Source organism: Struthio camelus, chromosome 2, assembly GCF_040807025.1.
Source record: "Struthio camelus isolate bStrCam1 chromosome 2, bStrCam1.hap1, whole genome shotgun sequence".
Taxonomy (NCBI): domain Eukaryota; kingdom Metazoa; phylum Chordata; class Aves; order Struthioniformes; family Struthionidae; genus Struthio; species Struthio camelus.
This window is the reverse complement of record NC_090943.1, coordinates 7,002,578-7,019,088: the sequence shown is the minus strand read 5'-3', so window position 1 is coordinate 7,019,088 and position 16,511 is coordinate 7,002,578. Positions and strand designations below refer to the sequence as shown.

Genomic DNA, 16,511 nt, shown 5'->3' with positions numbered 1-16,511 from the left:
GAATAGGATCTGACCTGTGGCTCCTTACTCTTAGTTGGACCTGTCCTTATTTCCTCTCAGAGTTTCAGTTTTCCTCTCTTCTCCTCCAAACGCAAATCTGTGATTCCACCCAATGCTGTTTATCTGAATCTGATCACTCTGACCCAGTTCACTCCAGGTCTGCTTCTTGTCTTTGCTTCGTCTAGATCAAAAGGTTTCTTCTCTATTCACACTGCACGAATCCAGCAGAACTGGCACCAAGACCCTAGCAAAGGCAGTTTCTCTGCTCCCCATTGCAATACCTGTTCTCAGGTTAATCTACAGCCGCTTAGAGCTACAACTACAGGGACAGTCCTCTTCAACCCCAGTTCACAGCTGAATGGGTGCAGCATAGCGTAAACTTTTGGTGAATCGAAGTGCAAAGTAAGTTCACCTCCACCGGATGTGTTGCAGCTGTGATTTTGCCAAGACACATAATTGAAGAAAGGGCACGACCTCTGCCCAAGGCACTGGCCTGCTAAACCTCGTGCTCGTGCGCCAGGTACTGGTGACAGAGCTCCACAGAATGGACAAAATGATATATTTCTCCCTAATCCTGCTCCAGAAAACAGTGGAATAATTTGGGCTGAAATTTCTCAGGAAAATCTACAGTGACCTTTCATTGATGAGCAAAGTAAACACTTCACGGGTACAAGTTAAACCAAGTCCTCGTGCAGCTGTTATTAGAAGCAATTGCTAAAGGCAGAGAAAGTATCAGTCACAGAGAAAGTATCAGTAATTCAAGTGATATAACTCCCCAAAATTCACATCAGAAGGCAAGTTAAAGGGATAAAAACAGTAAGGTTAAGTAGTCAAAACCCAGGAATTGCTACAATTAATTTTGCTTGTGTAATTTCAATGTTAGAGTCTTAGTGCGTATATCTCTGCCAGTGACAAAGCACCAGTAACAGAGTCAGGAGCAGAAGCCAGAGTCCCAGGCCCGCACCTTAGTATGAGAGAAACTCCCTTCACCCACCATCACTCCCATCCCCTTCCTTATCTGTCCTACAAAACGAGATCTTATGCGCAGGATGTGTTCAAGTATGTAAAGACTGTGCTATAGTGCATTTAAAAAAAAAAAAAGATGAATTAAGGATGAAGTTCCTGACTGCACCTCTGCAGATCTCTGTTAACCTTTAAGAAATGTATTGACATTTTGGTCTTTCACACTAGCATTACCTTAGGATCGCAATAAACATAATGAGGAGCCACTTACCCTCCAAGACACTGGTAATTATGCTGACTGCACTTGCTGCCCTTTGTCTTTGAAGTGCCTCATTAAAGTGCTCCACTGACAGACGAGAAGGCAAATGCATCATGCTGTTCTCATCACTTACGGCTGGCTGCTTAAAGAGGTAAACATAATTAGGAAGATATCACAGGAATAAAAATGAAGTAGGATGCTCTGATGGGTCGCTATGAAAGTTAATAGGAATGATGACAGGCAGCCAAATAAATGTGCCTTTTTTTCCATGGTATAATGTCTGTAATAGAATGAAAGCCATACTCTTCGATAGCAGCGCTGCAGTAAACTGATCTCACAAGCACCTAATAACGATAGGACAAACATGAACCTGGGAAAAATTCAGGTGCATGAGGAGAAATAGCGCTAGCAAATATGCAGAGACTAACAGAAAAGGAGAGAGCTGAGGCATAATCATGACAGAAGAACATCTATCTCTACCTGCATGGTGAACATACAGATAAAGATCCTGCATGACGCTAAAGATGCTATGAGAGAGAAGGGAACTACTGGTACTGTCCCAAAAGATCCCTTGGGCAGGATATAGGATAAAAAAGCTCTCTGGTGACCATTATAATTCCATCACTAGAAACTTTCAAAAGTAAGTTTGCAAAAGTTATGCACAGCTGAAAAACAGAGCTTATAATAGAAATGCTGAAGTGACGAATTCTAGTTTTCGGGAACCTCTTAGAGCAGTATCACTGCTGGTGTCAAAAAACACCTTCCTCTGACTAGTGACAAGTATCCCCAGACAGTCACATCATTATTTTTCATTTCATTGAAAGTGTTAAAAATTCACAAGTGTGTCAGACACGAAAAACTTAGCACTTATGGAGAAACCGTAATACGAAGCATATATTTAAAATAATATTAATTCCTTACCAAGTGGCCCTTCCCCAGGTCTTCCACAAGCGGAGGGAGCGTCAGCCCTTCAGAAGAAGCTGGATCTAGGCCGTGCACCCTGCCATTCCCTCCTCCCGCCGACGAAATCGCGCCGTTGCAATCGTCCGCGTTTGCCCGCTTGCCGCTGCTCTGCACGCAGTTCGGGGTAGCAGGGTGAGAACCGCAGCTCGCTTGACTTTGCACGCTGGAGCATCTTCCCGTGTGTGTGAATGACAGCGGCCTACGCTGGATTTCATTTTCCCCGGCACTACGGGCTTCCTCATCACCAAAATCAGCTTTGGGACCAGGTATTTGGAAATTAAACACGCTCCCATGGCTAAGTCTGCGTTTCACCTGATCTGCACTGGGACCATGCACCAGGCCAAGGAGAGCCTAAAAGCCCAGGGAAGGGAATAAAGAGAGAAGGGCACAATATCACGGAAAATATTTTGGAAAGCAATAAATGTTTTGAGTTTCATAACATTTCTTATCAACCACCGCAAGGCCAAAACTCTTATTTAATTTAGATCACTCAGGAAGGATTTTTGTTTAGATTTTGAAAGGCAGATGATAAACCCCTGCCAGCTGTAGCAGCTATTCTTATGATAAGCCTTATATTTATATCTTAAATAATTTGTTTTTTAACAAAGAATGATGGCATGTAAGTTACATTATGATAGCCATTCACTTTTTTCTGTTTCTCAGTGTTATAGAAAAAAAAAAATAACATATATTATAACTTTTCTTCTATTCTTCACTATCCTTCTGTCCTAATACTTCCTTTTCAAATGAAATTTTACATGTAAATCTTCCTCATCCCAAAAGCTTGTTTATTTTAAAGGCTTAAGAATGATTAGTCTTTATAATAGGATTTGCTTTGTGCTTTCAAGCAATTTATTTTAGAATTAAAATTGCCAAAGCTATAGGATCTCCGATTCAGACAATAGATTACCAACTTTCGTTGAATGTCTGTGGACTGTGACTTGGGAAACTGTTCTTCTTCTTCATAGTCTTCTGTCCCCAGGGACTTATTTCTCTTTTTCCTATTGCTTCTCTCTTTGATCTCTTTGGTAGACAAAGAAGAGACTTCAAAGGAGCTAACCGACATGATATCAATTCCTCTAGCAGCCAATGGCTAAAATTAAAGCAAAAACATAGATGAAATTCTTGTGTTGTAATTAGAATATTAGCAGAGAGAAAACATTTGTGCGCTCTGTTTTTTCCTTCTTAACAATGTACGTTTCACAGCACTCGTTAAAAATCTTCCAATATATGATGACTTTACAAGAAAGAGGAGAGAATCTCCGCAACATATGGAGCACCGAAAATTTTGTTATTTGCAGTATGTTACGTGATCACATGTATTGTTCCTGCCAGGAGCAAAATGACGGTATTAAAGTTCCTACTCTTCCATATGGCAAATTTATTTACAATAAAAATACTCGGTTTGAAAACGATGCTGCAGAATGCCTCTTTTTTTTTTTCCCAAATAAATGCTTAACCCGTGTTAAAATTCAGTCTTCTCACTGGGTATCCTTAGGACGGTATTCACACTGTGGCTGATTATTTCCCTTCCCATATTGAATTTAGAGCAGTGTTTTCAAAACACAGCAGTATTGCCTTCCAGGAGCCGCTAAGCCATTTAACTTACTGAGAGACTTTTCACCCAGCTACCATAGGCTTTGGTTTATATGTTAATGCAGCTGATCAACTGAATTGCTGCATATTTCTCTGCTCAGCAATCTACAAGGATGGAGTAGTAGAAAAGTAAACAAGAAAAGAAAAGAAAAGAAAAGAAAAGAAAAGAAAAGAAAAGAAAAGAAAAGAAAAGAAAAGAAAAGAAAAGAAAAGAAAAGAAAAGAAAAGAAAAGAAAAGAAAAGAAAAGAAAAGAAAAGAACAAAAAGACTATATCATCTTTTGTAAACTGCTGGCTGATGGAATTTTACGTCTTCCAGATTTTAAAGTACTTTGCTTGCAGTAACAGCCATTTTTAAAGCTCATTATCCACAAGAAAAATTCATTGCTTCTCAGGAAGAATTTACGGTTGAACAAGGAATTGCTGCTATTGCTCTAGGAATCACTACTTTTAATAAATCATCGTTTGTTCCCGTTCCTGTAAGTGACTACTGTATACAGCTTCTCACAAAGAGACCAATTTTATTTTTTTCTTATCTGACTAATAGCAGTGCACCCAGGCTAAGGTTTGTAAGGGCAAAAACTAACGTACCTTCTGGTCTGTCTGTAATAATTCCATGGCTTCACGAAATTTCCTTTCCTTTGCCTCAGTTTCAGCAATGGTGGCCTTGTTCTGATCTTCGTATGCCATCGTTACCACTGCCAGAATCAAGTTGACTAGATAAAATGAGCCCAGGAAGATGACCAGCATAAAGAAGAGTATATACACCTTCCCAGAAGCTCTGAGCGTCTGCAAGTACAACACCCCGGAAATAAAAATTACCAGATAAAATACCAAAGTCTTTCAAAGTGAGTTTGAAATTCTTATTGAAGCATTTCTCTTACTAGAAAAAATACCTGAGGAAACTTAAATAGAAATAGATCCTCCCCGGACTTTTCCCCCCTGCTTTCTCCCTTTACCTATGCAATCAGCTGCGAGCCTCTCTAATCATACATCTTGCGAGGGCGATTGCTTTCCTGGGGAGGAGGGCGCTGCTGTATTTCTGCAGGACAACAAGGACCATTTGAGTCCCCTTCTGAAGTCCCTGAGATGGTGGGATAGCAGGGGTAGTGTTGGGAAGCCCTTCAGCATCCCTTTTTTCAAGGAGTCCAGCAAAGACTGACGCTTGCTGGAAGGAAGAAGGGAGGATGCACGCTCAAGGACTTTCAGCTATTGCCATTATTACTTCAGGTTTCTTGTCCTTTCTAAGCACTTTTTATTTCAATTCTTGCCCTACCTGGAGGATCAGTTCTGCACGGTACAGAGCCGATACCTGCTGATACAGCCGCTCCCAGCAGTCCTGTGTCATCAGCCGGAATAAGGAAAGAAAGGCCCAGCCAAATGTATCAAAACTCGTGAAACCGTAATCAGGATTTGCCCCGACTTTCTTGCATACGTATTCTGGAGGGCAGGTCCTACAGACAATAATAGAAAGTTTTTTTAACTAGGCAGATTCCAAGAAAAACAACTTCAGAGCACTGTTCAGCTATGCATTATATTACACTGCAAGCCCATTTTCTGCTCTCTTCATCTGCTGCAGGCAGTATTTGACTGGAAAGAAGGACAGTGGGAAAACAGAAAAAGCAGTGCCTACCTTTCAACAGCAGAAGAGACGACAGGCTGGAAGGACGAGGAGGAAGGAGAGGAGAGGCCTCTCCTGCCGCTGACCTTCCCTCATCACCAAATCCTCACCCCCTCCCTGCAAAGTGGCCAAATCTCCCTCCTGACTCAAACCCACCCTTCAAATCTGTGTGTTGTTCTCCTAGTTTAACCTTCACAAACCTTCACGGGGAGAAGCGTGTCTATCCCGAGCTACACTGGAGACCCCTAGTATTTTCACCTTGCTCCTACATCGGTTGGGAAGGAAAAGGTTTAGGTTAAATTTTATTGTATCTAAGATGAATCCTCTATCTATGGTAGGAAACCTGAGGTCAATATCCCTTTCTGCCCCACACTTCACTCTTTCTAACTCATTACATGGAAACTGGCATCAAGCGTGACTGTGTTGGCAGGTAGCGCTGGCGAAGAAGGTCTTAGATGTGCGTTGGGTAAGCGCGAGAGCAGGGTAAAGCGGGGCAATGACTCCTCCCTACTGAAAAGAGTCCACAGAAAATGAAGTGAAAACGAGAGCCCAGCCCTGCTGTGAGCCTCTCTGCTTTGGTTTTCACCTCTGAGCTGCATCCCGGCTACATAATACCCATTTTGCAAAAACTGTGGGTGCACTCTTGAGAAGGCAATTGAAATGACCCTAGGCAGCATATTCTGGAAGGGCTTGAAGGAACTTAGACCTGAATAAGCCAACCGCAGGTTCCAACTTCGTTCCCTGCGTGCATTAAATTATCTTACTGTTTACTACATTTTGTTGGCTTTGTTTCTGTTTCTGCTGCCAAGGAAAGCGTGGAAGCTATATGTTGTGTTCACCTCTTAACGACTGAGCAAACATAGAAGCAATGAAGCAGAAACAATTTCGAAACAAGAAATATTCTTAAGTGCACTTACCCAGCACCAGCACCACAGAGCAAAATATCTGAGGTGCCCGCCTTCTTAGCAAAGTTTGCTATAAAAACATAAAAGAAAGAATGGTAAAACCAATGCACTTTCCAACATGCGCTCTCTATTCTTTAATAAGTGATGATAAATTGCCCGTGACCTGTAAGCGTATGTGCATAAGCAGATAAACTGCTGTGCAGCAAATACGAAATGAGCATTAAAGGAAGAAAGAGAGGTTTCCTACTCTCACAGTAACTGGAACATATTCCAAAACGTCCTGTCCACATTTATACACAGGAATATGTGCATGCATACATTGCAGACTTTAGGCCACCCTCAAAACAGAACATTTTAAAAATATTTTCCACTTTGGCCACATCTGCGTGAAGTAATGCAATAGTGAGAGGGCACAGGCTCAAGCACCATCCCAAGTTTAATAACTTAGCATACTCTCCGACCTAGTTTTGGCTTGTGGCAACGAGCTCCCTCCAGGACAACGCATGGACACTGTTTGGGTCTGTTCTGTTCCAATGAGCAACACAAATGAAGCCTTGTTTTGAGGGAGAAAAACGTTTGCCTGTGTGGGTACAAACCATGCCACGGTTTATATCCATGCTGAGCCAGATAATAGGTAACCCTCACCGCGTTTCATTGACAAATACAGATGTGTCCCTTAGGATGCCGGAACTGTGCCCTTTTTGGTGTCTTTCCCTATTTTTCTTCGCATGAGTTTTTCTGATGCCTAAGCTAGCGGCAAACTTCAAGTAATAGCTTCAGCGCTAATAGCCAATTAGCCCTATGAAAATGTAATTTTATCATATAGGATGCAAGGCTAGTCTAATGTCTTCCTGGCTCTTCCCAAAACTAAGCAGAGTTCAGAGGAGAGCCAGCACAGTCACCTTTAATATCTTGCCACACCATATGGTGCAAATACACTGTAAAGGAAGGAGTCACTATCTGGGCTCTTTTCCACCAAAACTTTGTTTGGTTCTGCTCCTGCAAACTGACAAAATGTTTTTTAAGAAGATCGTGTGGGGAAGCGTCAGAGAGAGGAGGACTTAGTCACACCAACGTCTAGTTCTCCAGGTTGGCTATGAGTATTTCACATAAAGTCAGGATTAAAGCAGGCAGTGAAAAGAAGTCAAGAAAATCCTGTAAAAGAGAACTGGACTGACAGTGGTGTAATTCTTGAGTCCTGTAGGAGTTGTCACCCAGTCTCTATTACACCTGCCTGGGACTTCTTTTTTTTTTATTTTTTTTTCCATCATTACCAAAGCAATATGTGTGGCATAGGATGTGAACAAGGCAACGTTTGTGAAGCAACACCGATTTTGAGTTTCTTCGTCCCTTCTTCCAGGTCATTGCCTTAATACTGCTTCCATGGTTTACATTTAATACATAACAGGAAAAAATGAGGTGGTTTTGTTTCTTGTTTCTTTAGCACAGCAAATCACTAACTCTAGCCAAAGTGTGTCACATTTATTACCTCTTTTGTGTGGCATTCTAGACTTTGCCCTAGTTTCTTTTGAAGTTTCCTTCCAGTTATGATTATCCTAACATTTTGTGTACCTAAGTGACTTTGTTCTTATATGGGGTTTTTTGGTAAGTTCAAGATCTTCTTCAAAAGAATATTTCCACATATCTCATTTATATAAAGATTTTTTTGTCCTGGTCTGTTAGGTTGTTAAAGAAATATGAACAAATCTTCCTCACTCAGTGCATGCAAACAGCAATCCGGTGTATCTTCTTTATGCAGTTCTCTGGTAAAACGCTTTTCTCCCTACGCAATTGCTGCTATGTCTGAATTCTCTAGTGGAGATTTCCTGCTGCGACGAAACTTTCCTCATAGTTCTGGTATGTACATTGTTCACTTTGTGCACATTTTTTCATGCAAATTGAGGCTGTTCCTTCATTTCAATGCTTTTGCTTTCCGAGTTGCATCCTATGGTTACAACTCCTCTGAGAATGGCAAAGTACATTTTCAAATCTCTGCTCTATTCTTTCATCGCCAACGTCAATCAAGTCATATACATGAAAGATATACATACATAAAAAGTAAAATATATAAGATATAAAATATGTATCACATATATAAAATATGATGTGAAGAAAAAAGCAACTTCATTGACTTTTAGGCAAATTCACCTCTTTTAATCCACAGAGCGCTTAACTGGGCAGCAAAATGTAGATGCTAAAAACTCCTCAGCATGGAATAAAAGCTGAACTTTGGGGAATTACATCAGAGAATGAGCTAATGTGTGTTTCAGTTCTTGTCATATCGTTCTGGGAACCAGAGCGGGACATTACCGGAGACGTTGGGAGTGCTGTTTCTTATAATGAAGGCAAGGGAAGTATTCCTGGATGTCTGCAAGTATTCTAGCAATCTGAAGACCAATATTATGCTCAGATAGCAATGTATGCACATATTCAATGCAATTTGCAACAGGTGTTTATACACGCATGCATATGTGTGTAGAGCATCGTACTAAAAAGAGCAAAGAAGAAAAATTACCTGTATCATTAGCAAACATTTCAAAGGAGTCCCATGTTTTGTTATTGGAATAAATAATATCACTGAGCTTTGTATAGTTCCTGATACACTTTTGTCTCAGATTGCCCTTAAAAAGCTGGAGGCCAATGAGGGCAAAGACACTCAGGCAGAAAACGGTCAGGATCATCACATCAGCAAGTTTCTTAACAGACTGGATGAGTGCACCTACAATGATCTTGAGTCCTAGGGAGATAATATACAAGGGAAAACAGACTGTAAAACTGAACTTCACGTGTCACATTTGTATAGTTCGGATGAGAGAGTGACTAACAGGAGAACAATATTTTTTCCTCATTTGACTGACCCTGCCACATTCACGGTGATAGAGAGGTTCCTTTATTCTCTGCAATACATTTATGCGAGGATGAGGGACCAGAAATAGTCTAGTTTTACTTATTCAGAAAGAGGAATACGTGTAATTCAAATATTTCTGATACTAATACCTTCTGAAGAATCTGTGAACACTGGAAACAATAACGAATATGGTTAAAAAGATTGCAAACAATAACGAATATGGTTAAAAAGACCAAAAGAGAACATGAGCAACCCACTGATTCCTAATTTGTAATCTTTAAAAATGTAGTGCAAATAAATGGAATACAAGATTGTTTCTAATATTTGATTTAGTCTGAGTGGGCATTATTTGTGTCCACAAATTCAACTATGTCTGCAAGCGGTAAAAGATACAGTAAAAAAAAATAAAGAAAAAGTAGAACCCAACATTTTGATTGGAAGAAACAATTGGTGCAACTAACAAATTATTCAGCAAATGAGGCTTCTTACCTGGGACTACGGAAATAGTTTTTAAAGCTCTCAAAACCCTGAATGTCCGGAGGACTGATACACTCCCCGAGTAACTAAATGCTCCCACATATCTGCAAAGCCAAGGCATGACATGTCAAGCTACTGAACCGAGTAAGCAGGTCAACTATTTTACCCTAGCTATTCTTAACGGTTAATCCTTTTCAGCATATTTTTAGCATTCATAAACTTTCAAGGATTTGTCTGAAGTGCTATAAAACAGAAAATCATTTCTGCCTTATTAGAATTTCCTTATAAGGTCGTCCTTGGCTTGTGCACCACTGATTTCGTGTCAGCATCTTAAAATGCCATGCACTTAAAATATAAGGAAAGGTAACAGTAAAATTACTCAAAATTATCCATTTCAGGCAGAGGCTGAAACATTGGCTCGGATGGTTTGATTCCATCTCCCTTTTGTTGCTGGCTCTAACCACTACAAAAACTTTCTGATTACTGCAAATTGAAGCTCAAACTATGATTTCGGACATAAAGAACCTAAATTTAATCCAATATTCTAGTTTCTATGCATATCATTCTATTTTCAAACTTACATTTTCATTCACACTATCAGTATATTTATATTTTACAGTACTACTATTACATCACACTGATCGAAATGCAACCGTTCGTGTAAAAAGACCATTGAGCAATATGCAATGGCATTAAACAGATTAAATATATCTTGCTCTGCATAACTTCTATTCCCTTCTCGAAAGACTAACATACTGCTATTATACAGTGGGTGACAAATCATGGGGAAGACTTGATGTTCTGCACAGTTTTCAGGTGTAGTTCTGACCCACAAAACCGTTTTGTGGTGTGCACATGAGGACTGCCCCGGCAGCACCGCAGTAAAAACCTCAAAAGCAGAGCATGACTGCGAGTAATCTATATTCTGTATGTCTCCACTTACGCCATAACGATAACGCTGAAATCCAGCCAGTTCCACGGATCTCGAAGGAAGGTAAATTCATTTAGACAGAATCCTCTTGCCAGTATTTTTATCAATGATTCGAAAGTGTAAATGCCAGTGAAAGTGAATCTAAGGGAGAAAAGTGCCAAAGAAGGCAGCATTAGCAGTTAATAGAAGAGGATAAGAGACGCAGTCAGACTATTCACTGTCTAGACTAAGGAACCGGAGAAGTAATGGGAAGACTCCTGTTGATTTTAGGGTATGCCATCAGTATCCGACTAGCATGTAGCTTGAGACAGCAGTTGACAACTAGCAGGATGTGGCTATTAACATGCATATCTGCGACACGCTTTCTGGCATTTAATAATTTTTTTCTAAAGCTTTCATGCCAATCTCCGTAATTTGAGACACACAAATTTTCTCGACACTTATTAAAATATTGATCAAAATTCCTATCTTCTTCTGGCTTCAAGTGGCCAAGCAAACGTGTGATATGCTGTGTGTTATTTACTTTGGGCATGCAACCTCCACTTCTGTGCAGAATGCTTAAAACACTTAGAGAAATACAGGAGTACAGGATTTTCAATTTAAGATGGCAATTATTCTTATTAATGGCTAATTATCAGTAAAAGCTCTTCTGGACTTATTGAGTGCACTTATCATTTCAATAAGAGAGAGATCTCCCTACAGAATTCAAAAGGCATTCATGTGGTAGTCAGGAAATGCATTAAGAAATTATATGGATGCAGCGCTTCCCTTTTCATTTAGAAAGAAGTATTCTCAAATTATTGCAGAAATGCATTTGGACAGTAGTTGCAATGCCAAAAGCAGATACGACTCTGTCTAACCTCTAATTCTCTCACAGGAAGTTAGGGAGGCATCCCAGCATCAACTGGAGATACGTAGGTTGATATCACTCAGAGTCTTGTTCCTGTGTGGATGCAGGTTTGCCATTCCCAACTCTTTCCTCGTCATGTTTTGTGAAATAATCAGAAACAATTGCAGGACTGTTTTTAAAACTAAGTATTTTGGAATTAAACTAATTTAAAACCAAGTATTCTTCTTTGCTTTGTGTGTTAGAATTAGCAGGGTTCATATTCTAGCCTTTTTCTGCCAAAGTGTAAGAGCTGAAATACACTTAAAAACAAAAGGATTATCCAGTTTTAATATGACTCCAAAGACATGGATTTACTGTGATGTAACATCGCAAGTGTTGGCAGTGCTGAAGATAAGAGCTTTACTTTCTAACAGAGTCCTACAGACCAGAAGCATGTCACAGAACATTTTATTAGTGCAAACATTCAGCATTTTAAAATTATTAAAAAGAATTTAAAAAGACAGTAGATCTTGAAATGCCTGATCAGTGCTGACACCAATGGGAAATTTGCCTTGATAAAGAGTAAATAATCACTGAGTAACTTCAGAACATGGGACAACAAAACGGAGCGGCAAGATACAACCATTCCAATTCAATAGCACTTTTGTGGATCTTAATCTACGCTCACTTTTGTAAATCCAAAATTATTGTAAAGAACACTTGAATTTAAAGGCAAAAAAAAAAAAAAACTGCTAAAGCAGAAAATGCTGAAGTCCTAACTCACACAAATTCCCTACTAAATCCTCTCTAGGCTATTTTGGATGAGGACTGAAAGTTATGGCTATCTAGTTAATTAAAACTACAGAATTAAAATATATACATACCCAGAGATACTTACTCAATATACTTGCTCCAAGAAGGAGATTGAGAAACCTTAGATGACTCATTCAGTGCCATGAACACACAATTAGTTATAATAGTGCACATAATAAACCAAGTGAATAATGTAAGTCACAGGAGTGAAGGCAAAGAGTATGACATCAGATCAGAAAACGCGGCTAGATATGTTATCAGTTATAGACCTAACATTTGATTTAGAGTTTACAGCATAGGCAAGAGCTGTATGCATATGAATTTAGCAATTTTGGCTCATAGTGGATCACAATACACTACTGTTGTTATTTTGCACAGCTTGACTCCAATATAGGCTAGACATCCACTGCTCTAGGCGTAAATTTGGTAAAATTGTCCCTAAACACCTCAGGCATTCAGGTAAACTAGTGTCGACAAAGGGTGGGAGGAAAGATGCATTTTTAGTTTCATTTTATAGCAGGGAAATTGTTAAATAGGGACTACTGGGTTTACTTAAGGCCTCAGAGAAAGCTGGAACAGAGCTGGGAACTGAACTCAGCTATCAAATAGTTTAAACTTCAGTTTTCCTTGCACACGGAAACTAGGTGCAAGATCATATGCCTAAAACATGTTTCACTGCGCTCTTTCTGCCTCTCTTCTTCCCCTTCACAACCTGTGCAACTTCTGGAATTTGAGCTTTAATTAAATTGTGATCTTTTCAGTGCTGAGACTGGGACTTTTCAGGTAACAGTTTGAACCAGCACCGGAATATAAATAGTAATGATAATAACGTACTCCTTATTAAACTCCAAAGTAAATATATTATTTATCTATTTATATAAATATATATGTTGCAAAAGTTAAATAACTTGTCCCAGACCACACAGATGGAGCCCAAAATTGTCTCTAAATTAGAGCATCTGTGCTCTTCTCAGGGGCTCCTGGGAGGTTTGCGAGGATACATGTGGGCATCTCAAAGGACACTAGATGCTTATGTTTCACCATCTGTAATGGGTGCCCCGCTGCTTTCTGGGACCCTCTGACCTCACGGGACTAATGGGAACGTGGACATCTAGCTCACGTGTTGACACCTAAGCTTACGTGCCTTGTCCTGGAGCTGCATCTCACTCCTCTCACAGGAGTTTCAGCAGTCCAGGAGGTCAATGTGCATGTGAAAGGAATCTACCTTTTCCCTCATTTGCCCTCTCCACCCTCAAAAAAACCTCCTGGCTGCGATTGTAGGTTCTTTCAAATATTATCACAATCACAGGGGCTGTACCACAAGTACAGAGCCATCCATCTTGCTGTCCAGGGAAAGTCTCCAAGGAGACACTTCACTGTGAAGGCAGCTCAGACAGATGAGCTCAGACAGCTCATCACAGCTTGCTCTGCACACGTGGTCAGTTCTGGAGCATTTAGGTGCGAGGAGGGGTTCTCTATTAACTTTTCATTCCAAAGGCATCCTTCTTCCCTTTCATGTATCAAAGATATGCTTTTAAACCAGGTTTCCTAAACTTAGTTTACGAAATTGTACTTTCTCTGTTTGTATATGTGCCTTTGTCAGACTTCTTTTCTTGAAACTGCCTGCTGGTTGATCAAATCTGACCTGGCTGCTGCAAAACCAGAGATTTAATTCCTACATTTTGGGTACACAGAAGATGAGATAGGGAACGGAAACCTTATTAATTTTCTCACTGAGAAAGGCTTCAGAATGAGATATATCTGTTTAAGAGACATCAGACAGTCAACATCAGAGATTTTTCTCAAAACACAAATCTGTAGAAAGTCAGTCTTCATTTCCCCCAATACTCACAAAACTATTCATTTCTAAGTAGAACAAGAGCACAAGATAATAATAATTTCTAAGTTCATTTATAATAAGCAGTCATCCGGAATGAGGAAGAGACTGGATTCATTCAGTGCCCTAAAACGTAACAGCACAGTATTACATAGGTCTTTGTAATAAAAAAGAACGAATGACAACAACATAAAGGATATGAATGTACTAAAATTTTAATTGCTGTTCTTCGGAGCGGATGGAAAGGGCTCAGGATCCATAAGGCACGTGTAGCAGTAAACCTGAAGATTGTTTTCTGTTTGTTCAGCACTATGAAAATCTTAAAAAAAAATAAAAAAAAAATCCAATAAAGCTTTCTGGAAGCTGAACAGAGAACACATTTTTGCATTATCTCCTGTGCAACAAGCGATGACAAGCAAGAGCTTGACATTGAATTAACCTCTAAACTATTTATTTAAATGGGAAGACTCCTGGTAATACTTTGGAATCCTTTTATCACAAACTGATGAAAGAGTTAATATCTACTAACTATCAAAATGGAAAAAAATCTCAGCATCAAAATTCCTTTTTAAACTCTAAGACTTATAAAGAGTTGTGCACAGAGCTACTTTTGCTCATGACTGTTCTCTTTAAATAAGTTGAACCTGTCATTGAGTTAAACTGTGTAGAGGTGAAAGGAGGAATTGCAGCCTCTGTCATTATATTCTAATATTCACGGAGATCCTCCAGCTCTAAGATTATAGAAATCAATTAAAGTATTAATCGTTTCTCAAGCAATAAGATTAATCTCCAGTGGATTAATTCCCATTTCTCTGTTCTTTACTAAAAAGTGTACTCTACTTAGATTATGGAGCTGGACTAGGTAGGTTTTAAGGACTCATCAGGAAATGTTTTAAAAGAATGCTTATACTCAGATGATCATTTATTGTATATGTAAGTGGAACACAAACACTGAGATAGAAAATATGCTTTTTCACACCATATAAAATAATTAAGAGAATCTACAAAATTATTATCATTTCTCATAGAGCTGACTCAAACCCTCTTTTTCTTCCTTTATCCATTTTAATTATTTATATCCAGCTTTTTTTCGTAACTAATAAGAGAAATTACTTTTATGGTTTTAACATCCCAAAATTTCAAGCATTTTTCTTTGCATAAACTATACTTTCTGGAAAAGCTGGCATGAATCTGAAAAAAAATGGTTCTTCCTTGCAGTCATATACACACATGTAATATTTCCGTATTAAAAGCACCATGCATTTGTAACACAGGAAAACAAATGGGATAAAGTGATCAAGATGTTGTTTATAATGTAGTTGCTTTTGCTCAGCTTGCGTATCGCGTAACACAGTTAGACCTAAGAATGTGCTTTTGATCAAAACAAGATTGTACAGAGATTTCTGTACAAGCGTGAGACGGTAGTGCATTTGCTGTCAACGACATTCAGCTCTCAGATTCGGCAGTTTCAAGCAGACCTCCGGACACGCCGTAGACATGCCGCAGCGGCTGTGCTGTGGAACAGCGCGCCACGTAAAACTGAACCATGTGTCTGCGCAAGTCACACGGGTATGTGCTGTGCAAGACCCACCTGGAAGGCTCAAGCAAGATTCAAGTGCTGAATAAACCATGCAAATGAAATTCATATTACTTAATTTTTATAATTCACAATTAAGCTTTTTTATGAGATTACTGCATGTCATTCAGCTGTGCCAAGCACCTGCATTATTATAACCTAAAAGGCAATGATAACTTTTACAAAGGAGATGTAACTGTATGCTGTTTTGACAAATCATTCACATACATAAACACTTCTCAGCAACACAGTAAAACAAATGAAACTCCATACAATTTGGTTGGCTCTAACCTTACGATCTTTGTAGTATGGGTCAAGATCCTCCAGTGGTTCCCCAATGAACTCCGGAGGAGGATTTCCATAGAGAGCAGGTAACTTCTGGAAAGCTTTTAGATCCAGCTGAGGGCGCGGTTTCTCTTCAGGTCTCTGGTCTACAGTATTTCTTTGACAAGTCCTTTTGGCAGCGATTCTCTTTTCAATAGCGGCCAAGGATTCAACAGTGAACTTACGGAAGTTGTTGGCACCGGGAAATAAGAACTCAGCCATTTTTCATTCTTCTCGTCCTTTCATTAATTCTATTCAAAATATGGAAACAACGAAAAAGGAATCAAGATAAGTAATTCCAAAATCGGTAAGGTGTGAAAATTAAACAACGGTGCTTGACCATGCATGTTTAATAACTGTTTAATCTTCCTGAGCCGTTGGATTCTAAGAAAATTAAAAATAATATGAACTGTACACTTTTCAATGAGATGCCTATTCAGATTTCTTTTTAACTGCATGTTGCTAATAGGAAGTGAGCAGATCTCTAGAAATTTAAGACGGTATTAACACTACCTTACTTAAGATACATACTATCATGCAAGCTCTTGAGCCACTGTTCAAACAAACTTA

At 39.3% G+C, this 16,511-nt stretch overlaps 1 protein-coding gene across 1 annotated transcript in view; it reads right to left on the bottom strand.

Moving 5' to 3' along the window:
- Nucleotides 1-16,163, bottom strand: part of LOC104148840 (sodium channel protein type 5 subunit alpha-like) — a 35,695-nt gene extending 19,532 nt beyond the window's left edge. The window contains exons 1-12 of the mRNA XM_068934921.1: nt 15,909-16,163; nt 14,242-14,360; nt 12,290-12,397; nt 10,575-10,703; nt 9,644-9,735; nt 8,822-9,043; nt 6,319-6,376; nt 5,093-5,234; nt 4,372-4,569; nt 3,096-3,278; nt 2,144-2,536; nt 1,235-1,361 (exon numbers count right to left, since the gene is read on the bottom strand). Coding sequence (XP_068791022.1) covers nt 1,235-1,361; nt 2,144-2,536; nt 3,096-3,278; nt 4,372-4,569; nt 5,093-5,234; nt 6,319-6,376; nt 8,822-9,043; nt 9,644-9,735; nt 10,575-10,703; nt 12,290-12,397; nt 14,242-14,360; nt 15,909-16,163 — 2,026 coding nt within the window. The remainder of the gene's footprint in view (nt 1-1,234; nt 1,362-2,143; nt 2,537-3,095; nt 3,279-4,371; nt 4,570-5,092; nt 5,235-6,318; nt 6,377-8,821; nt 9,044-9,643; nt 9,736-10,574; nt 10,704-12,289; nt 12,398-14,241; nt 14,361-15,908) is intronic.
- Between the last annotated feature and the right edge of the window lie 348 nt (nt 16,164-16,511).